The following is a 23,476-nucleotide window of genomic DNA, read 5'->3' as shown; positions in this document are numbered from 1 at the left end:
CGCCCTTCCTGTAGCCGAAATATGACAAAAACACCCAGAGACCTGCTTAACGCAGTTTGCCATGCGTTACAATTCGCATTAGTGTTCATTATCTCAATCCCACACGGGCCAACATAATGATACGGGTCGGCAGAAATGCATCATTAATTAACTTGGCATCATTCGTTGTCTAGGGGCTTTCCACTACTTCACCGAGAATGGTAACATGAAGTAATAAACACTGAAAGAATGAAAAGGCTGATTTAAGTATTGTTATGTAAGTAGGCTACTCACTCCGACATTAGCTGACATGACCTTCGGGAGCGGGGTCATCCCTATGTTCCCCGGGTCCTATGTTCCCCGGGTCCTATGTTCCCCGTTTTTAACACTCTCCGTAACATTTGGGGTGTCTATCCGCTATGCCGACCACCCGCAATGCCGACCTTAGGTTTAGGCGTGAGGGGTGGGAGAGGTTAGGTTTTGGGTTAGGGTCTTGGGGAGGTTAGGAAGGGTTTTATGTTCCCCGGTCCCACAAAAACGGGGAACATAGGACCCGGGGAATATAGGACCCGGGGAACATAGGTACGCTCCCTCGGGAGCGATCCTGGCCGGCCACGACACTGCGCCAGCTCCACTCTGTTGATTGCATGAGGAATCCAGAGTAATCATCCTGCGCTATAAGTGGGACAGAACAAAAGTGACAAAACAAAACAAAACAAGACGGAAACTAGTATAGACTATCAACAAGATGCATGGCGGGCCACAAACGCCTCTTCTGTAGGGACCAGACTGAACCCTTAGTGCAAGCACGGCATCCAATTTAAGTCTGCCTATGGCAACCCATTATGGCCAAAAAGGCACCATATGGACACAGAGGTCATATAGAGGTATAAAGGGTGCCTCTATATCCTTCTAAATGAACACCCACACACATCAAAGATAAATCAGTCATAGCAAATAGAAGTAAATATTAGCATAACCATGTGAGAAGGACTGTAACACATGTTTGTACCAAATTTAAAAACCTTTGACCAATGACATGCTGAGCTAGAGTCGATTAGGCTACAATGTGCAAAATTATAAGAATCTGATTAAAAACAATGGGTTCCTAACGAGTGCTCCCTGTCTATAAGCTTGTGATGCCAAACTTTTGCTCTCTTACTGTGCAGATATCACTCCAATAATATGTACATGCTAATTTTATCTATTCATTTTAATGCTACAAGAACATACATACATATCTGTTCCATATCAAAACAACTGGGGGAATTATGTTCTCCCTCTGAACTGTATGAACACTAGTCAACTATGACACGTTCATTGTTGCACTGCTTGTTTTTCATTTTGAATAGAAGTCAACATGGCAGCACCTTCAACAAGCCCTCCAACAACATCTCCTTCAAGACCATTTTCCACTGACGTCACTCAGGTAATAGCCAGCAGCAGCAGCAGCAGCACAGCAGCAGCAGCACACATCACTGCAGCTGAGGTGCAGGTCCGCCTGGCCGATGGCGGGAACAGCTTCTGTTCTGGCAGAGTGGAGGTCTTCCACCTTGGACAGTGGGGGACAGTGTGTGATGATGAGTGGGACCTGCTTGATGCTCAGGTGGTGTGTAGACAGCTGGGTTGTGGCAGAGTCCTGGCAGCACCACAGGGTGCACGTTTTGGACAGGGCAGAGGCCCCATCTGGCTGGATGATGTCACCTGTTCAGGAAGTGAGTCATCAATAACAGACTGTAGACGTCGAGGGTTTGGGACCCACAACTGTGGTCACAATGAAGACGCTGCTGTGATCTGTGAAGGTAAATGTGTCTCTATTCTTTAAGTACATTACAGATGTTATTACTCACATATAACTGGTGGATTTACTTGATATGTGAGCAGTAATTTAAACCACACAGAGTGGACATCATCTCGCTGCACAATAAACCAAATTTACACTCAAAATAATAGATTGTGTTTTGAACGTTATTACTAAATGGAGTTTAGAGGAAGTGGCACCTTTGCACACAATTATCAGGAAGAACTGTGGGTGGAAAAAGGGACATTTCCTTGTTAGATTTGGTGTCAGTGGGGCCTACCTAGCGATGTGGTTCACAGACATTTTTCTTTTGGTTTGACCAGCAGGCAACACCAAAGTTACTACAGACCCATCTCCAGCAATGACAATTGCTAACATCACTCTGGTGATAGCCGGCACCAGCAGCACAAATGGAAAACTTAGCACAAATTGAAATGGTTTGTTGGGCTACCAGCACCAAACGTGGTGCGGCTGTAAAGTGTTGTCACTGATGTGCCCACCTAGTTTCAAGGTCATAGGCCACTGTGCATTGTCCTTCTGATCCATTGAATTGTGTGAAAGTCTGATTGGCTAATAACTCTGCCACTTTAAATGATTTGGGCATGTCCATCGGCCATGCATACCAAATTTGTTGTCATTTGGACTTACAGTTCGAGGAGAGGATTTTCAACAGTTTTTCAAAATTTCCAAGATGGTGGACAAATTACCCAGATGGACACCATTGCTTCCAATTGCAGATTTGTTTGACATACTAAGTGCTGTGCTAAGTTTCAATAGGTCAAACGGGGTGCCCACGAGGACTGTTTATGTTTCGCTGCATGTTATACCCCCCTTGTAGCAGAAATGTAACAAAACCGCTTGGAGACTTGCAGTTTGCCATGTTTGTGTCAAATTTTAAAACTTTTTTTAACCTTTATTTTATACTGAGCAGCTCCACTAGTGCGGTTGGGGTTAACCTTCCAGTCACAAGTTCGCTTTTCTAACCTTTAGGCCACCACTGCCCACAAAAGACCAATCACATGATGGAGCTAGGGCCAAGTACAATGTGTGAAGAATAAGAAGAATTGTTAAAAACAATGGGTTCCTAACGAGTGCTGGTTAAAAAGTAGAGTCCACACACTGCATTGTAGACTTAACTCCCAGTTTATTTAACTGGGAGTTAAGTCTACAATGCAGTGTGCAGAATCTACTTTTTAACCTATGTTGATGGTCTGTTGTCCTGCACCTGCAATGCTGAGTAGATGTGCGTGCTCTACTTTTGGTTGTTCCTAACGAGTGCTCCCTGTCTACAAGCTTGTGATGTCAGACTATTGTTCTAATGCTTACTGTGCCAATATCACTCCAATATATTGACATGCTAATTTCATCTATTTATTGTAATGCTACAAGAACATACATACATATCTGTTCCATAACAAAACAACTGGGGGAATTATGTTCTCCCTCTGAACTGTATGAACACTAGTCAACTATGACACGTTCATTGTTGCACTGCTTGTTTTTCATTTTGAACAGAAGTCAACATGACAGCAGCTCCAACAAGCCCTCCAACAGCAACTCCTTCAAGACCATTTTCCACTGACGTCACTCAGGTGATAACCAGCAGCAGCAGCAGCAGCAGCAGCACAGCAGCAGCAGCACACATCACTGCAGCTGAGGTGCAGGTCCGCCTGGCCGATGGAGGGAACAGCTCCTGTTCTGGCAGAGTGGAGGTCTTCCACCTTGGACAGTGGGGGACAGTGTGTGATGATAACTGGGACCTGCTTGATGCTCAGGTGGTGTGTAGACAGCTGGGTTGTGGCAGAGTCCTGGCAGCACCACCGAGTGCACGTTTTGGACAGGGCAGAGGGCCCATCTGGCTGGATGATGTCATCTGTTCAGGAAGTGAGTCATCAATAACAGACTGTAGACATCCAGGGTTTGGCACCAACAACTGTGTCCACCGTGAATACGCTGCTGTGATCTGTGAAGGTAAATGTGTCTCTATTTTTTAAGTACATTACAGATGTTATTACTCACATATAACTGGTGGATTTACTTTATGTGAGCATTAATGTAAACCACACAGAGTGGACATCATGTTCTGCACAATAAGCCAAATGTACAGTCAAAATAATAGATTTTGTTGTGAACATTATTACTAAATGGAGTTTAGAGAAAGTGGCACCTTTGCACACAATTATCAGGAAGAACTGTGGGTGGAAAAGGGACATTTCCTTGTTAGATTTGGTGTCAGTGGGGCCTACCTAGCGATGTGGTTCACGGACATTTTTCTTTTGGTTTGACCAGCAGGCAACACCAAAGTTACTACAGACCCATATCCAGCAATCACAATTGCTAACATCACTCTGGTTATAGCTGGCACCAGCAGCACAAATGGAAAGCTTAGCTTAGCACAAATTGAAATGGTTTTTTGGGCTACAAGCACCAAACGTGTTGCGGCTGTAAGCTGTTGGCACTGATGTGCCCACCTAGTTTTAAGGTCATAGGCCACAGTGCAGTGTACTTCTGATCCGTTGAATTGTGTGAAAGTCTGATTGGCTAATAACTCTGCCACTTTAAATGATTTGGGCATGTCCATCAGCCATGCATACCAAATTTGTTGTCATTTGGACTTACAGTTCGAGGAGAGGATTTTCAACAGTTTTTCAAAATTTCCAAGATGGTTGACAAATTACCCAGATGGACACCATTGCTTCCAATTGCAGATTTGTTTGACATACTGTGGCAACTCTGATTCAATCCAAGACACAGAAAACAGTTTTAAACGCCGGAGCGTTGTATTATTCACCAAAATGAAACTCTTCCCTTATCGGGGTATGTCCATGAGATAGATATAACTAAAGTAGGCTGGGTTAGCCTGGGGCCCGTGAGGGGGTTTGCTCCCCACCACGTAGCCGGGGCTCCGTTCCTCGTTTAAGTGCTCCAGTAACGTGCCTGTGGACGAGAGGAGAGAGGGTCTGTCAGGCAACATCATATTATGACACGAGAATGTTTAGGGAGAGGAGTGGAAATCTGACTTACCGCCCGACAGCAAGGAGCGCTTCCTCCTGGAGGAAAACCGGCCACACAGTGAGCTTCAGAGCGGCGTCTGTTTTTCTAGGGCCACTGATTGGGGATCTGTTCCAGCCGGGCGCTCTGTTCCTAACAGCGCCCGGCTGCTAGCGGTCCCACTGATTCAGGACATAATTGGGGAAGTACCTATCAGTGATGACGCGTCCTAGACAGCGTTTCTGTTGGGATCCCCCTGCTCTGACGTCACTGTGGTGGCTGGCTGTCCTCCTGCTCTCACCTGTCAGGGGGTAGGCTGACGAGACTCCACACATCCTCCCCCTAAGCTCGCTGCCAGTGCGGGGAGCTTCACTTTCCACTGCTTCATCTCGGCGTGACATGGCGTCTGCGTGTGGTATCTCTCTTCCTGGTCTGTGTTCCACTTTGAACTTATAGTTCTGAAGTTCCAAGAACCACCGCGTTACCCGCTCATTTTTATCCTTGTTCGTCGCCATCCATTTGAGGGTGTCGTCTATTGAGGCTGTGGTGTGTGGACAGTGTTTCAAAAAATATGCAGAAAAAGAAGAAAACGTCGAGAGGCGGATGTTCAGGTCTCAAAACAGGTTTTATTTGAGGAAAGAAAAAAACAGCATCCTAAGGACAAAGATAGCCAGAAAGCAACTATCGAGAGGAAAAGTTCAAAGTATTCTCTACTGTCTTTTACCGCGTCTTGAATTAAATAACTTCTAGCTATTCCAAACTCCTCCTTTGGTCCTTCACTCCTCCCCTCGCTCTGGCCTATCACAACTCTGTTTCTCTCCTCTCCAGCCAATCACAACTTTCTCAAAATGCGTGTGCGCTTCGCTCTGTGTGTGTGTTAGTGTGTGAGTCCCTCTGTTCCCCCCTCTCTGTAATCTCACCTTGCCATCCTGTCTTCTGTCTCTGATTTTAGCCTAACAAAGGCCTGACCAAATGCTATCTCCATTCAGGTCTCTCTCTCACCCCAAAGACCCCCCTTCTCCTTGCTTTCATCTCCCTAAGCCCTGAGCCCCCTCTTCTCTCCCCTCTGGCCCTAGAACAATACAGCTGCTGTTTTTGGGTGTATGTGCTCTCCCTTCCTGCAGTTCTGTGTGTAAAATGTGTGTAAAATGTGTGACCTGCTTAGCAATCAAGTCTTTTGTTCTAACCTTAAGTGTCCCTGCATTTACTACCCTCTCTTCCTCCCCTAAAGGAGTCGGAATGTCTACATCTGCCCCCCTCTGCTCCTAGTTAGTTAAGTACAGTAACTAGTCTTCCTTTTATCTCCTCTCTGTACATAACTTCATATCCAAGAATAAAAGACAACTATGAGATATAACTAATTATGGTAGGCAGTGGGCAGACAGTGGGCCGCTCAGATACCACACAGCCCCCCTTGCTAATGAAAAAAATACATTAGCACAAAAAGTCAGATTGTTAACTTATTAAGGTATGTCTAATACTAGGCTATCCAACTAACCTCCAATTCTAAATCCTATTTTCTCTTCTCTCATTTGTCCTTAAAACATGCCATTTTCACTCAAACAATCCCCATTTCCCTATTTATTGCTATTTATTATCGATCCTCGATTTGGGATCTTACTTAAATTCCCACACACAGGGATTACTTAAAGTAAGGTAAAGCTACTTCATTTTTTCTTTTTTACTCTTAGCTCATTTTGTTCTCAAATAACCCCCTAAGAAGATTAAACATTTCCTCTCTGCTTTCCACATGCTCTGCAAAGAGAAACACTGATCATCTCCCACTTCTCCTCCATTACTCCAATCATTTTTCTCTTTGCCAAGAATGTATCATTGCAGGATTTTCATAGACATGTCCAATCTCCCTTAAACATTAGTGAGTTATAATCTTCCATTCTGGCCAAATAATCACTCTTTCTAGAAAAAGTGCAAAAAAGACCAGTGAGATTATTACGCCTATCAAAGCAACTTTCAGCCAATTAGTTGCCATTTCCACATGCATTAAACTTTCTATATTACGCCAGAATTTTATCATTTGACTATAGTTCTGAGACCTTCAAAAATAAGTCCAATTATAATCAACATTTTCCTATTTACTTACCATCCAAATTGTTGTCAATTCAATTCAAATTAACCTATATCACTAATTTTACAAATCTACTAGAGAAAATCTCTCTTAACTCATACAGTTTTAGTCTATAATCACAGTTATCAACCTTCTTAAACATTTTCTTCCCACTATTATACACATCAAAAATATAAAAACCTGTAAATCCAAAAAACATAAAAATCTGCAACATTTAACTTCTCCAGATCCCATTGTGCTCCTCAAAAACCCCTGTTATCTTTTAACCCCAAAGTTTCCAAGTCCATTGCCTTCCGGGAAAGTGTCTCCCAGTGCTTATCCAGGGTTTATAGTCCATTGTTAAGTCTCTGAGTCCTTGTAACCCCAGACAGCAATATTCTGGACACTCCTGGTTCCTCTTCGGCAATTTCCTGAAAACAGAAAAAACAACCAGTATCTTGCCCCGACAAATTTTGAGGATAACACATTGGTCTAACTCTTATTTTTCTCTAAATCAATCATGCTCCCTCTAAATCGGACATGCTCATTCCATTTCAGCGACTCTCCACATTAGCCTCTTTAAACAGTAACCCTTTCCCCTCATTGGTTTCCCTTAAACCATATTTATTTACAATAGAAGCATATGCCTCCTTTCCATTCCCCTTATTCATTTTCTCTAAGTCTCTATTTATGGCTGAGAGCATCTCTGATTTAGTTACACACTAAGTCACCTCTCACACATTTTGAGGTCTCTATATACATCAGTTGACACTCATCCATTTCCCTCCATTCAGTTTAATCAACTCACAACCCCCACTTCTATGTAAATTAAACTTCATAACAACATCTTAAAAAAAGTAAAAAGAACAATAATTTCCACACAATTTTTCTCATTGAAATAACTCATGCAACTCATTTCAACAGGTTTTTCTTTTTCTATTTTTTCCTTCTTTTTCCTCCTTCCCCCCTTTAAACTCACCTCAAAACTACCTCTCACTTCTCTACACTTTCTAAGGCCTCCTAATCAGGCTATTGTTCTCCCATAAACTTGAAATAGAACATCTCCCACAACCACAAAGACCCCACAGCTCAAAAGAACCCATCTCCATAACAGAAATGACAACCAATGAACCAAATCATAATTGAATCTCCCCAATTTCATATAACTACATTAAATAACCACTTGATGTGTCCTATCACATCCTAGCAGACTCTTCACATTAAAATCAACCATCGCGTGCACTCAATGACCAATTTTAACAGAATGTACTGCTAATCTATAATTTAAAAGTTGTCAACCATTTTCCCCTTAAATCTATGCCTCAAACCCAACATATAACCCTCTTGTTACACCTTCAATTCCCATACATACTTCATAGTTATTCATGTTCATATCCACCTTGATGTTCTTCCATTTTTTCCCTTTACCTGGGCCGGGCCCTCAAAAATAATCATCATCAGATGCTTGTACATACTTACCCCTCACCACAACTGTAGAATTATTATTATTTCATACCCCCCTTGTTCCTTCTCTAATGTCATAAAAATCCCCCAAAAACCTCTATTTAACAAATTTTGAATCATTCATTATGTACTCAGAACTCTCAGTTTGCATTGTTGCAAATTACCTGCTTCCTTCACTATTTTTCCATTCATTTTCTTATCATTTTTCCTCCCAATTTTAGACCACCACTCATTCACACTGAAAAAGATGTCACAAATGAAATCCCAATCATTCACTTCACTCATTATATGATAAAACACACTCTTTTTGTACTACATCTCCAACTAACTCTCTGCATTTGCCACACCATATGTTCCACATACTCCCTAGAATATGAATCAACCTTCTATCACCCATCTATCGCCAATCAACTTCCTCTGACCCTCTTTAATTACCATCCTATAAACCATGACATCACAAATCATAAATCATCATTCACTCCCATCTCTTCAACATACCATCGCTTTCATCAAACATGCTTCTCATTATTAACTCCCCCAAATACACATACCCCCCTCTCTCTGTGCATGGTGTCGACCTCAATTCACGCAGTTCACTCAAACGACAGGCTATTAATGCCAGCAAAAGTGCTTCTATCCAATTTAGCCCCTTTTTCCCCCAAATTCTCACTAGACGGTTTTAAAGCACCCCATATAAACATAATTTTTGCAAGAGCATTTTGATAACTCTGTCCACAGATTCACGACCATTTGTCCAAGGTAACTCGATCTAGTATCCCCCAACTAGGACTGATCTCTTTATACAGAAACTTAGCCACTGAGTGCGCATCCTTGTGTATCATCAGACAGGCCTCTACCAATCTGCTATATTTGTCAATAACAACTAGCATATATCTCTTGCCCCCCACTGGCTTCACCACATCACAGTCATCAAACATTAAATCTCGCATTGGCCCATTTGGTGTCGAAATATGCCTTAGATGAACTAGAACTCCTCTCCTCCTCACTCTAGATACACCTAACTTATGTGCTGCACATTTAGCTATCACTATCTCTTTAGGCTTCATCATAACTTGTAGCAACTTCATAATCTGCACACTGTGTTGTATTGGTGAGCCATCAGTTTTCTTAAAACCACGACTCTTCCACACTGCTCCAAAAAGATGACAGACTGAATGTGCATACCCTGAGTCTATATGTATGATCACTCTCTTACCTTCTGCCAAACTACATGCTTCTGTCAGAGCCATTGATTCAGCTAATTACTGCCCTCATTGCTCCTATGTCTTCCTATTCATAATCCTCAGCTACCCTCAAAGTCACATATGACAGACCCCCTCCTATGCTATACTCTCTCTTCAAGAAAGTCATCTTTGTTTATCTTCATTGCTACCCCCCTCTCTGTATGAATGAACTCTCTGTACAGCTCAGCAGCTGCCGAACGAGATATGTGATTGGTAACCCTACTGTAAATCACTTTATGTATGCCGATGATTTGATTATCCTGTCTCCAAATAATACTGGTTTCCAACAATTGCTGAATATCTGTTCTAACTATGTAGGTCTTCTTAATGTAAAATACAATGCTAAAAAGAGTGTCACTATAATCTACAGAACCAGAAATGATAAGAATCTCTCCCTTCCCTCCTCTCTATCCTGTCTGGGCAGGTACTGGCAGTTTGCTGTCCAACTAAATATTTGGGTCATATTATAACTGCTCAAATGAGTAATGATAATGACATGTACAAACAGAGGCATATACTGTATGCTCAAGCTAACATGCTGAGGAAGAAGTCTTAATTTTCTCAGATGATATAAAGGTAAACCTGTTTAGAGCCCACTGTACTCCTCTGTATACTGCCCCCCTTTAGGTCAAGTAAAAGCAGACTAGCATTAAAACCTCCAGATTGCTCATAACGACTGCCTGAGGATCCTTCTTAGGAAGCCAAGGTGTAATACCGCTAGCGAAATGTTTTATGGAACAGGAGTGAGCACCTTTCATGTCCTATTGAGAAACCTGATGTATAAGTTTATCTGTCGTCTGAATATGTCTCAGAATATGCTCATTATGTTGCTGTCTCAGCCTAATCTCAGTGACATTAAATACCTGCCTTCCATCTAGAAACATTGGTACAGTGCCTTATCGTAGTATTGTTGTTTTGCTAGTGTTCTTATTGTGTTGCTTACCTTGTTTTACATATATTGTATATTTCTTATTGGACCTCGTCTCTAACAATACAGTAATGATGATGATGTTGTCACCAGCAGCTAAAAATAATTCTCTGATGTTCTTCTACTCTACATCTATCCGGCATGCATCTAATTGTATAATTCAATCCGCATAGTGCATCTCTCCCTAACATAGCCACTGGAATATTATCTAAACAAGTATTGGTATTCTTCTCTGTTGCTTAAGTTACAACTCCACTAGTGAGTGGACAATATCAGCTGCTCAATCCACGTCCTCTCTAGTTCTAATGCAGGTGAACGCTGCTCCACTATCAGCCATTACTTCTAAAAGCTAACCCTTAATGCTCACACTAACAATAGGCTCTAAATCTAAACTGATCACCAGCCGATACCTCCCACTCTCTATTCAATAAACCTCCCTATTGGTATGCTCCTCCTCCAACTGGCCCCCTGTAGGGGTTTACCAGCCCCATGCCTTGTTGCCCCTGCTGCATCCCACCATAACCTCCCCTCGGCTTGCCTCTATAACTTCCTCTACCGTTCAGCCCCCTCCTCACTCTCTCACAGTCACGTACCAAGTGTCCCAACAACCCACATGCAAAACATCTCATCTGCCTCACTCCCTGGTCATAACTCCCTCTGATTAAGTTCCCTCTGGCTCCCCCTCTCCACTGCTGCTGAGGAGCTGCAAAAGGCCACGGATATCCCATTTGACCTATTACCTGTGTCTGAGCTTGAATCGGACCTTGTGGCATCGATCGACTATTGGACTGCACTACTGCTACTACTGCTTGTTTCCTGTCTTTCTCTTGGCTATCTGTCAAGTGTATCACATACTCTAAGTTCCTTCCTCTCACCACCATCGGCTCCATCTTTCCCTCTCCTCTATTCTCACTCCTCAGACTGTATCTCCTCTCAGCCTTCTTCACCCTAGCCTTCCTCTTATCTAATGCTTTCATGTCCTTTCTCATCCGCTGATGTTCTTTCTTACTGCTGGTTCCAACTTCCATCTTTCCCTGTAGCTCCTCCCTTCTCTCCTCCAACTCCAATAGTTCTGCTCTGACCATCCTCAGCTTCTTTTCTGTTTCCTCATCCTCCTCTGAGTCTTCACTGCTACTAGTTATGGCACACGCACTCCCTTTCTTACTTCTGTCTCTCTCATCTCTAGACCCTCTCTTCTCTGCCCCAGCTAACAGCTTCCTAACCCCTGCGTCATCTCCTCCACACTCATCATCCTCCTCTAACTCAGGTGCTCTATCTCCACCTTTCCTACGCTCCCTCCTGTCCTTATTCTTTCTGTTCTCTTTCTTCCCCTCATCTGGGTATAGCCCAATAGCTGACTTACAATCCCCTGTCTCTATCACTCTATCATGACCATCTGTCCTCTCATACCTCCCTTCCTCTCTTCTAAGTGGCAACTGAGAATGGGTCACCACCTCACTCTTTCTCTCATATGGAGGTGTATTGCTCCTTTCTAAATGTGTAAATGGGGCGTCGACCTTTGTCATCAACATCCCTTTCTCCTCCAATTTCTTTAAAATAGCATCTGTCACTTCCTCTCTCCTGTCATCAGTCACCTTCAGCAATTTTTCTCCCTCTAAAAAGAACAACTGCAAAACAGCTAACTCCATCTCTCTCTTCATCTTCCTCTTCCTACCCTTCCTACCTCTGTTTTCTTCCACTTTGTGAGACTCAATCAGTACTTGTAATGTTTTAATTACCTCCAGGTCAAATGTCCCATCAGTCGGCCACAGATTTTTGATGTCCAGCCATCTCTTGCTCCATTTGTCCGACACACTAGCTATATTTTTTATTAATGGGTTATTCTGCTCCACTATCCCCACTGGAGTAAATTATTTCCCTGCTCCAACTCCCATTCTAATACTTACCCTCTAAACTCCCAAAATAAAAATATCAGCTGCTCAAAACCCCACTGTTTCTATTCTCCAATACCAGCTTACCCCACTATAAAAAACACAACCTATTTAATGTGTACTATTATGTATTCTGTAAATATAAGTTTGCCAGTGGACCAATGCGAGAGCCAATAATATCCTAAAGCGATGTAATTCACAACTCAGCCACCTGTGGGAAGTACTACGAATTTGATCGTCCAACTTTACACTATATCATAATCTCCTAAGTAATTACCACCAGGAGTCAGCCGCAGCATTCACCTTTTGAGAAAAAGAAACAACTACTCAAATTGCTACCATACTACTTTGCCAATACCTGGAAAGGAATGGGAGGAAAAACACAGCCAAACAGTTTTCACCTCCTCTCTTCCCTGGAAAAGAAAAACCCCTACCTTTTCCCAACCAAAGTGTTTACACTCTGGCCTATGTCAACACTCTGTCAAAAGTGTCCTCTCACAATGAAACACTCGGTGCTCAGTCAATGGCCAAAATTCCACACACTATGTAAATTAACAAAAATACATGTGTTCCTAAACCTATACGTCTCACCACAAATGTGAATGTAATTATGTGATTATAGTTTTAACGAATCTGTGGACAAAATTCTCACTCGCCTTTTCAATCAAAGACCTCTCGCACACCGCTGACGGATTTTGATGACGAATGGAGATGTCGACCCAGTCTGAGCCTGTTGATTCAGCATCAATCAAACATCGTAGCCTCCATCCCCGTTTCCTCAGCCGGAGACAAAAGACAAAAGACAAAGACATGTTCAATACACTATTGCTTAAATATCACATTAGACCAACTCATTCCAACATTCAACATTTAAATCCTAAACCCAGTATATACACTCATGCTAAGTCCCACTTGACTTAGAGTTCTGGAACCACTATAATATTTTACAACATAGGAGACCACAACAACCCTCTAAACTAATGCAACCCTATAATGACATCATTTAATAACATTCCCAAAAAATCATTCAAATAAAAAGTCAGATCCATCCAAACATCCTAGATGTATTTACACAATCATGCAAATAACCAGACCTCTTTTAAACTCCATTACATATCAACCATTTGATCTAAAATCATTAAAAGACTTAATCTAATCCACCGCCTTCATCCCATCAATCTCTAGGTTACCTCTATTTATAATTATACTTAATTATTTATATTTTATTGCATTTCCTTTATCGCTATTTAATCTAATAATTGTTAGTGCTAACATGTAACATGCAAATGTGCATCCTTATAAGACGCGTCTGTTGTGAGTACATTTCTATGTGATACACCATTCATTTTACCCAGAAGATGGCGCTGTTACACTGGATATACCACAATCGCCTATCTAAACCCAAGCTTCCATTCCCACACACACAGCCATACACAATGCTCCACGTAACCCAAGCTTGCATTATAATCGTGCTAAATTGTTTTTGTTTAGTTTTTGAAATATTCACCTTGAAAAAGTATTCAGAATTTAACCATTTAACACTACAAAAATAGACAAAAATGTAAGCCCATTATCTACAGACCAATTATATGCCTATGTCACAATGACAACAAGTAGCGTCAGATGCGCAAAACGGAGGCAAAAAGACAGACTCCGCGCAGCCCTGTCAAGTAGTTTTCCAGTCACCTGAAAACTATTCGAGCTAGATTTGTCTTCGTGCTGTACAGTGGGATGCCAAAATCGGAAAGCTATTGTAGAAGAGTATTCGGATCCGCCTATTCACACTTAGTTAATAAAATAATAAACGATCGAACCAGGCTGTAACCTTATAATTTACCTAATTCTCCCCTCATATCCTGTTCTACGCAACTCGAGGGAACATACACAGCCTCGCACACATGCAATAGAACACAACACAACACTGAACAGTCTGTTACACTATCTGCAAAGCAAGGACTAAAGTTCCACCGAATCCCGTCAACTCATACTGCTTTTAATGCTACCCATAAATGTATTTGGTTGCAAGCTGGAAGAGAAAATCGTTAAAAATGCCCAACTTTGCAGTGCTCTCTCATTTCATATCAGATAAACTATAGTAGGCTGCAGCCACATCGCTCGGTTAGTTAACAACCAAGTAACATTAAATAATGTCTTTATTGAGTTGTGTGCATTATCAACATAACAATATCTCTTTGCAAGTTACAAAATAATTATCTACGCTATCCCCAGTTCTAAAGGAATGCACGATATGTATGGCTGGCCATAGGCTTGGCCAATTGACAGCGCCAGTGCGTATGCGTCTGTAAGACATATCCCATCAAACAACGTTAATTTCAATGCATATCATTGCTTATCACTAGGCGATAAGCTGTGGTAGTAAGCAGACAACTGTATTTTAAACTAAACTATAACTATGTGTTTCAGATGGGCACAGAGCAGACCTGACAGCGGGGCTTTCACACAGTTCCCACTTGTCTATCAAAGCTAGACTGATGTTTTTTTTTTACGATGCGCGCAGCTCAATGTTGACAGGCTGTATAAGGGGTCTATAGCTATTATCATTACAAAAAGAGAAATAGTAATATAATACTGTAGCGAATCAGCAGTACACATACAGGGGTGAGCATTGGTAGTGTCTCGACTGCAGATATGAACTGATGTGTGGGAGTGTTGTATTGGGGAACACTATGCTGTGGGGATACTTCCGGAGTGAACTGAGCATGCGCGTCAGTCTTCACACACTACTCGAAGGGAAAGCTGCTAGCTTTGAGCATAACAACCGCTAAGAGTTGTAATATAACTAACTGTGAATAAAGACCCTTGTACCATCAAGAAGCCTCTGCCTCATGAGATACCGGATACGTTACAATACTGTAAAAACACACTTAAAATTAGTCCGGATCTAATTCCCATGTCTTATTTTTAATGAATAGGTTCATATTAATTCGTATTAATATCAATCACCATAATGATCCATCACTGTATATCCCTCTATTTTACTTGTAGCTTATCTTACTGTGAATAAACTCTTGCTTATCCGTATACCCAACTTAAACCAACCAAATAATGCCATCAAAATGATTTAATTATACGCCTCACAACAGCGTCATACTGATACACTGCCAGGCATGCTCCATGTTAACGTCAATTCATTCAAGTACATATAATCAGGACACAACTTCATTCAGCTCTAATCTCCAAACAGCCAGTATACATACATCATAGCGTTGTTTTGTTAGCCACCAATAAATGCCTTCATTCCCCATTCACCACTGTATACCCAAGCCAGCAATAATTAGCTGCTAACCTTAGCATGCTATAAGCTAGCCACATTGACACGTTAGCCCCATGCTACGTGCATTCACGCCAGCTGGCGCTAACAGCCTCCCACACACGGATATTTTAACTCCGCCTCTTAATACACACTCGCAACCATTCAAATCACCCACACTCTCTCCATTCAGCCTCCTCACGACAACATCTATTCGGCTCAATCATTTCTAAAGTGCCCACAGAAATATCACCATACTACAACCATTCTTCCGCCATTTTCCCACAACCACACTTTCACATTCGCGTTTTTCCCATGAGTTTTGTCCCATGTGGCTTACCGTCCTTCCCGTACGTCTACCACAAGCCCGCTGGGAAATGTAGTTTCCACCACAGTAACATAACACCACACACACAGTTGCTACCAAAACAGTCATCTTCACATTCTACCACAACAAACGAACTCAACAGTCAGCATTCAGTCATACATTACGCAAAACTCAGCCATTTTCTCCTCATCCTCTCCAACCAGCCACTTCCGGTCATTTCACATGTCCTTTCACCCACACTCTCTACGCACATACACTCACATTCAACCATCTATATTTAATCTCCAATCTCTCCTACTTATAGAACCCATTCACTCATATATTTCTAGTCACTCACTCATTCTCTCTCAGCTTTTCATTCATTTCATTCAACCCACAGAACAAAGAAACGGCCTTCATTTTCCACCCAGACGCACTCCGAAAAAAAACCATTCATTCATTCAAACATATCTTTCATTCCTATTAAAACATACTAATGTTTTATTTTATCTCTCCTCCTTAATGTGACAAATATCGCCAATATCTAACTCCAAAAGATACTCTAATTAAGTAGTATTTCAACCACTTTCACACAACCCCCGGCCGGGTTACAAATACTCACATTTAACAATACAAACAAGACAAACACAGCAACATACAACTTCCCAAAAACGCGCATTTTCAACTTATCCATAAAACATCATAGCCTAACCTATTTATATTTCGTGCGACTTATAATCAGTGAGTGCAAAATACACTCTTTTAGCTTTTATTTATCCAAACTTACACACGCATTTTCCAAATGGTTTGTGTGACCATCAATCTATTTAAATCTGCGTTATCTCAGCTGCCTTCCCAAAATACTACACACATTTTTTTAACTATCTCCTAGGCAACCAACGGCTTCGGACGCGCATTATTTATATAGCCATTATTTGATCAGAATATAGATCCATAAACAATGCCAATTAATAAGCCCTACTCCGCTTGGAGGGCGGAGGCTGGTCTATTAACTGTTGCCCTAGTTTTTTAATGTGTGCTATCATACACAGGCCCACCTGGCCTCATCTCCTGTCTTCCACGGACAGCGAGATAATTTAGTACAGTTTGCCATAGCCAAAAACTCGCACACAACAATATATTATTGGGCAAACTGTCGTCCTTATTCCCCTCCTTTTTAACCATATTGTCCAACAACTCCCACACACCACCTGCGTGTTCATTTTTGAATAGGACTGTACTTACCGCAAGAAGCAGCTGAGCGACCCGCACTTGGCTGGCTCTTCCGTCCTGGAGCGTCTTCTCCGGGAGGTCCAAATTCATCACGTCGGGGTCACCACTTGTCGTCTATTGAGGCTGTGGTGTGTGGACAGCGTTTCAAAAAATATGCAGAAAAAGAAGAAAACGTCGAGCCAGGTCTCAAAACAGGTTTTATTTGAGGAAAGAAAAAAACAGCATCCTAAGGACAAAGATAGCCAGAAAGCAACTATCGAGAGGAAAAGTTCAAAGTATTCTCTACTGTCTTTTACCGCGTCTTGAATTAAATAACTTCTAGCTATTCCAAACTCCTCCTTTGGTCCTTCACTCCTCCCCTCGCTCTGGCCTATCACAACTCTGTTTCTCTCCTCTCCAGCCAATCACAACTTTCTCAAAATGCGTGTGCGCTTCGCTCTGTGTGTGTGTTAGTGTGTGAGTCCCTCTGTTCCCCCCTCTCTGTAATCTCACCTTGCCATCCTGTCTTCTGTCTCTGATTTTAGCCTAACAAAGGCCTGACCAAATGCTATCTCCATTCAGGTCTCTCTCTCACCCCAAAGACCCCCCTTCTCCTTGCTTTCATCTCCCTAAGCCCTGAGCCCCCTCTTCTCTCCCCTCTGGCCCTAGAACAATACAGCTGCTGTTTTTGGGTGTATGTGCTCTCCCTTCCTGCAGTTCTGTGTGTAAAATGTGTGTAAAATGTGTGACCTACACCCTCTTAGCAATCAAGTCTTTTGTTCTAACCTTAAGTGTCCCTGCATTTACTACCCTCTCTTCCTCCCCTAAAGGAGTCGGAATGTCTACATCTGCCCCCCTCTGCTCCTAGTTAGTTAAGTACAGTAACTAGTCTTCCTTTTATCTCCTCTCTGTACATAACTTCATATCCAAGAATAAAAGACAACTATGAGATATAACTAATTATGGTAGGCAGTGGGCAGACAGTGGGCCGCTCAGATACCACAAGGGGGGCGTGGTCCGTGATGAGGGTGAATACCCTGCCCCATAGGTAGTAGCGTAGGTAGTGAATGGCCCACTTCACCGCCAGGCATTCCTTCTCTACGGTTGAGTAGTTTCTCTCATGTTTAAGCAATTTTCTACTTATAAAGGTAACGGGGTGTTCATCCCCATCTATTACCTGCGCCAGCACTGCTCCTATTCCTGTTCCTGAGGCGTCTGTGTGTAGGATGAATGGCTTAGCGAAGTCTGGGGCTATCAGCACCGGCTCTCGGCAGAGCGCCTCCTTTAGGGCACAGAATGCGGCGTTTGTTTCCTCCGTCCATTTGACATGGTGGGGAAGCTTCTGGCGCGTTAAGTCATACAACGGGGCTGCTATGGTGGCAATTTTTTTTACAAATTTTAAATAATATGCAATCAGGCCCAGGAAGGATTTTACTTGTTTTTTCGTCCTGGGCTGGGGCCAATTTTGTATCCTCTCCACTTTTGTTATTTGGGGTTTTACGCACCCCCGGCCTATGGTGTATCCCAGGTAGTTTGTTTCTGTCCATGCCAATTTACATTTCTTGGCGTTGGCGGTGAGTCCGGCTCGGCGGAGGGCTCTCAGCACCGCTTCCAGCTGTGTCATGTGCTGCTCCCAGCTGCTGCTGTGTATGATGATATCGTCTAGATATGCCGCCGCATAAGCGCGATGGGGCCGGAGGACTCTGTCCATCAGTCGCTGAAATGTGGCCGGGGCGCCGTGTACTCCAAAGGGAAGGACGCGGTATTGAAATAGGCCGTCGGGGGTCGCGAATGCGGTTTTGGCTCTCGCCCGTCTGGTTAGGGGTACCTGCCAATAGCCTTTGGTGAGGTCCAGGGTGCTCACGAATCGAGCGGGCCCCAGCCGCTCGATTAATTCGTCTACCCTTGGCATCGGGTATGCGTCAAAAGTGGATATTTCATTCAGTTTTCTAAAGTCATTGCAAAACCGAAGCGTCCCGTCTGGCTTCGGCACAATGACAATAGGGCTGGACCAGGGGCTGTGGGACTCTTCTATTACGCCCAACTCGAGCATTTTCTTCACTTCGCCCCGGATTGCTTCTCTCCGGGCCTCGGGGATGCGGTAGGGCCGCTGTCGCACCACTTTTCCCGGCGTCGTCTCAATGTCGTGTTGGATAGCGTGTGTCCGTCCTGGCAGCTCGGAGAAAACATCATGACTCCTTCCTAGGAGTTCCTTGAGATCTTGTAGTTGCTCTGGCCCCAGGTCCTGTCCGATGTCCACGGGGATCGTCTGCGGTGGCCTGGGTTGTGCGTGGGTGAGGAGGGCTAGGGGGCCGGGTCTCTCGGCGTCGTGCCATGGCTTCAGAATGTTTATGTGGTATATCTGGTGGCCTTTCCTCCTCCCCGGCTGACAGACCCGGTAATTCACTGGCCCGACCTTCTCGGTTACTTCAAATGGTCCCTGCCATTTTGCCAGGAATTTGCAGTCATGGCTGGGCACCAGCACCAGGACCTTCTCTCCTACCTGGAACTGCCGGGGTTTGGCTCCCTTATTATAGGTGCGCGCCTGGACTGCCTGGGCTTCCTCCATGTGACTCCGTACCAGTGGCCAGACCTTTTTGGCTCTCTCCTGGAGCCGCTCCACATGCTCGATAACATTCCGGAGGGGGGAGGGCTGGCTTTCCCAGGCCTCCTTGGCCAGGTCGAGTAGGCCACGGGGGTTTCGGCCGTAGAGGAGTTCGAACGGTGAGTATCCGGTGGAGGCCTGTGGCACCTCTCGTATGGCGAACAGCACGTATGGGAGGAGTTGGTCCCAATCTTTTCCGTCCACGTCAATCAGCTTTTTTAGCATCTTTTTCAGGGTTTGGTTGAATCTCTCGACAAGTCCATCGGTCTGGGGGTGATAAACAGAAGTTCTGATACGGGTGATTTTCAGCCATTTGTATAACGCCGTCATTACTCTGGACATAAAACAGGACCCTTGGTCTGTGAGCACCTGCTCCGCTATTCCCACTCTGCTAAATAGCAGGAACAGTTCTCTAGCGACATTTTTGGCATTAGCGGTGCGTAAAGGTATTGCCTCAGGGTAACGAGTAGCATAATCCACTATTACCAGTATGTATCGTGTCCTCGGCTGGACTTCGGGAGAGGCCCCACGATATCCATGGCCAGCCTGGAGAACGGGACCTCGATGATTGGCAGTGGAATCAGTGGGTTCCGGTACATTGGCCGGGGGGCCGTTTTCTGGCACTCGCCACAACAACGACAGAACATTTCAATGGCTTTCTTTATGCCTGGCCAATAGAATCTGCGTAGCACTCTATCATACGTTTTTTGGACCCCTAAGTGGGCCCCCAGTTGGTGAGTGTGGGCCAAATACAACACTCTGGATACGTATGTTTTTGGTACTAACAATTGTTCTATTAAATCCCCCCCCGGAGTTTTGGCGACTCGATACAGCAACCCATGTTTAACAATAAACTGTGGAAAGTTTTGTCTCACCCCGGAACAGTGCTGGCCATCGATGCCAGCGACGGCGCGGCGGCCGGCTTCCAAATTCGGATCGGCCCACTGGGCCGAGGCAAACTCTCCGCGGCCCGGAGGTCCAGGGTCGTCCGGGAGCGGAAACTCTGCGAAAGGGTCCTCGTCGAGAGGAGGCGTGTCCGACTCGGCTGGCCGGGTTGGACCGTCTTCCGCGGCTGATGTTTCGGACTGCGGTCCGTCTGATCCCGGCCGGAAGGCTGGGCAGGCCAGGCGCGGCCGGGCCATCCTTTTTCCCCTCGGTTTCTCTCGTCGGGGCTTCTCCGGCCGACGACCGTGACTCCAGTACCGGCTGAATAGGGGGCAGTCGGTGCCTATCAGGAGCGGGACCGGGAGGTTGGGCACCACGCCGGCGGCGACTTTTACGTCGCCTTTCGGGGTCTGGACCCGTATATAACTGACCGGATAGCTCTTCACGTCCCCGTGGACGCACGTCACCGGCATGGTCTCTGTAGTGAGGACCTCCACGAGGTCAGCCCGCACGAGCGTCACCACACTACCGGAGTCGAGGAGGGCGTGGGTGTCGGTGCGGCCCACCCGGACCGGCAGTGTCGCCTGCTGGCGAGGGGCTCCTCCGGTGTGGAGGGAGGGCCGTGGTTCGTCTCCGGCGGCGGAAGGCATCGACACATCCCGGTCGGGGCAGGACCAGGAGAGGTGGTCCTCTTGTCCGCAGACATAGCACCTCCTCAGCTGCCGACTCACTCGGTCGGCCTGGGCACGAGGGTCCCTCTGGGTCGGGGGCTGTAGCGGCAGTGGCCGGCGTCGGCTGTCTCGGCTGGGTCTGTCGGCTATGGCGGGCTTACGGAGGGGCTCGTTCTGCGTGTGGCGCATCATGTCGGCGCTGACTTGGTGGTTCTCTAGCAAGGCCACCAATGCGTTCAGCGATAATGGGCTCACCTGGGCAGCATATTTTCGGGCGTCGGGCGGCAAGGAGCGGATACATCTGTCTATTACGAGGCGTTCTATCCACGGGGGCTCCCCGGTGGAGGTGAGCCAACTCTGGGTGAGCCTCAGCAAATCGGCGACTTGGGATCGGGGCGGTTGGTCCGTGGTGTACCTCCAGCCATGGTACCGTTGTGCGCGTGCAGGAAGGCTGTAGCCGTAACTGGCGAGGATGGCGGTGCGCAGCTTCACAAAGTCGCGGGCCTCTCCCATGGACATGTCCCGGCAAACCCTCTGTGCCTGGCCCGTGAGGAAGGGCGCAATGATGCCTCCCCAGTGGGCTGCGGGCCATCCCTCTCGCACCGCCGTTCTTTCGAAGAGCTCCATGTATGCCTCGATATCATCGTCGGGGGTCTGCTTAGTGAGGACATCTCCTGGAGCCCGGGAAGTCGAGCCGTCTTTCTCTATTTTTTTTATCAGTTCGTGTACTGCCTGCTGTAGGTCAGTTTGGCTTTGTATTAGGGCCACCAGAGCCTGTGCTTGCTCCATGGTGCGTGCGGTTGGCGTTGAATCAGAGTGCCTGCATTCTCCACCACTTGTGGCAACTCTGATTCAATCCAAGACACAGAAAACAGTTTTAAACGCCGGAGCGTTGTTTTATTCACCAAAATGAAACTCTTCCCTTATCGGGGTATGTCCATTAGATAGATATAACTAAAGTAAGCTGGGTTAGCCTGGGGCCCGTGAGGGGGTTTGCTCCCCACCACGTAGCCGGGGCTCCGTTCCTCGTTTAAGTGCTCCAGTAACGTGCCTGTGGACGAGAGGAGAGAGGGTCTGTCAGGCAACATCATATTATGACACGAGAATGTTTAGGGAGAGGAGTGGAAATCTGACTTACCGCCCGACAGCAAGGAGCGCTTCCTCCTGGAGGAAAACCGGCCACACAGTGAGCTTCAGAGCGGCGTCTGTTTTTCTAGGGCCACTGATTGGGGATCTGTTCCAGCCGGGCGCTCTGTTCCTAACAGCGCCCGGCTGCTAGCGGTCCCACTGATTCAGGACATAATTGGGGAAGTACCTATCAGTGATGACGCGTCCTAGACAGCGTTTCTGTTGGGATCCCCCTGCTCTGACGTCACTGTGGTGGCTGGCTGTCCTCCTGCTCTCACCTGTCAGGGGGTAGGCTGACGAGACTCCACAATACTAAGTGCTGTGCTACATATCAAGTTTCAATAGGTCAAACGGGGTGCCCACGAGGACTGTTTATGTTTCGCTGCATGTTATACCCCCCTTGTAGCAGAAATGTAACAAAACCGCTTGGAGACTTGCAGTTTGCCATGTTTATGTCAAATTTTAAAACTTTTTTTAACCTTTATTTTCTACTGAGCAGCTCCACTAGTGTGGTTGGGGTTAACCTTCCAGTCACAAGTTCACTTTCCTAACCTTTAGGCCACCACTGCCCACAAAAGACCAATCACATGATGGAGCTAGGGCCAAGTACAATGTGTGAAGAATAAGAAGAATTGTTAAAAACAATGGGTTCCTAACGAGTGCTGGTTAAAAAGTAGAGTCCACACACTGCATTGTAGACTTAACTCCCAGTTTATTTAACTGGGAGTTAAGTCTACAATGCAGTGTGCAGAATCTACTTTTTAACCTATGTTGATTGTCTGTTGTCCTGCACCTGCAATGCTGAGTAGATGTGCGTGCTCTACTTTTGTTTGTTCCTAACGAGTGCTCCCTGTCTACAAGCTTGTGATGTCAGACTATTGTTCTAATGCTTACTGTGCCAATATCACTCCAATATATTGACATGCTAATTTCATCTATTTATTGTAATGCTACAAGAACATACATACATATCTGTTCCATAACAAAACAACTGGGGGAATTATGTTCTCCCTCTGAACTGTATGAACACTAG

General features: G+C 45.0%; 1 protein-coding gene across 1 annotated transcript in view; it reads left to right on the top strand.

Moving 5' to 3' along the window:
- The window catches only part of LOC310779456 (scavenger receptor cysteine-rich domain-containing protein DMBT1-like), a gene marked incomplete at both ends in the record, with an annotated part of 74,509 nt that overhangs the window by 9,683 nt on the left and 41,350 nt on the right, over window positions 1-23,476 (top strand). The window contains 2 exons of the mRNA XM_083639989.1: window positions 1,464-1,787; window positions 3,434-3,666. Coding sequence (XP_083496115.1) covers window positions 1,464-1,787; window positions 3,434-3,666 — 557 coding nt within the window. The remainder of the gene's footprint in view (window positions 1-1,463; window positions 1,788-3,433; window positions 3,667-23,476) is intronic.

The sequence above is a fragment of the Poromitra crassiceps genome (assembly GCF_964638095.1).
Source record: "Poromitra crassiceps genome assembly, chromosome: 7".
Taxonomy (NCBI): Eukaryota; Metazoa; Chordata; class Actinopteri; order Beryciformes; family Melamphaidae; genus Poromitra; species Poromitra crassiceps.
This window is presented reverse-complemented; position numbering and strand designations above follow the sequence as displayed.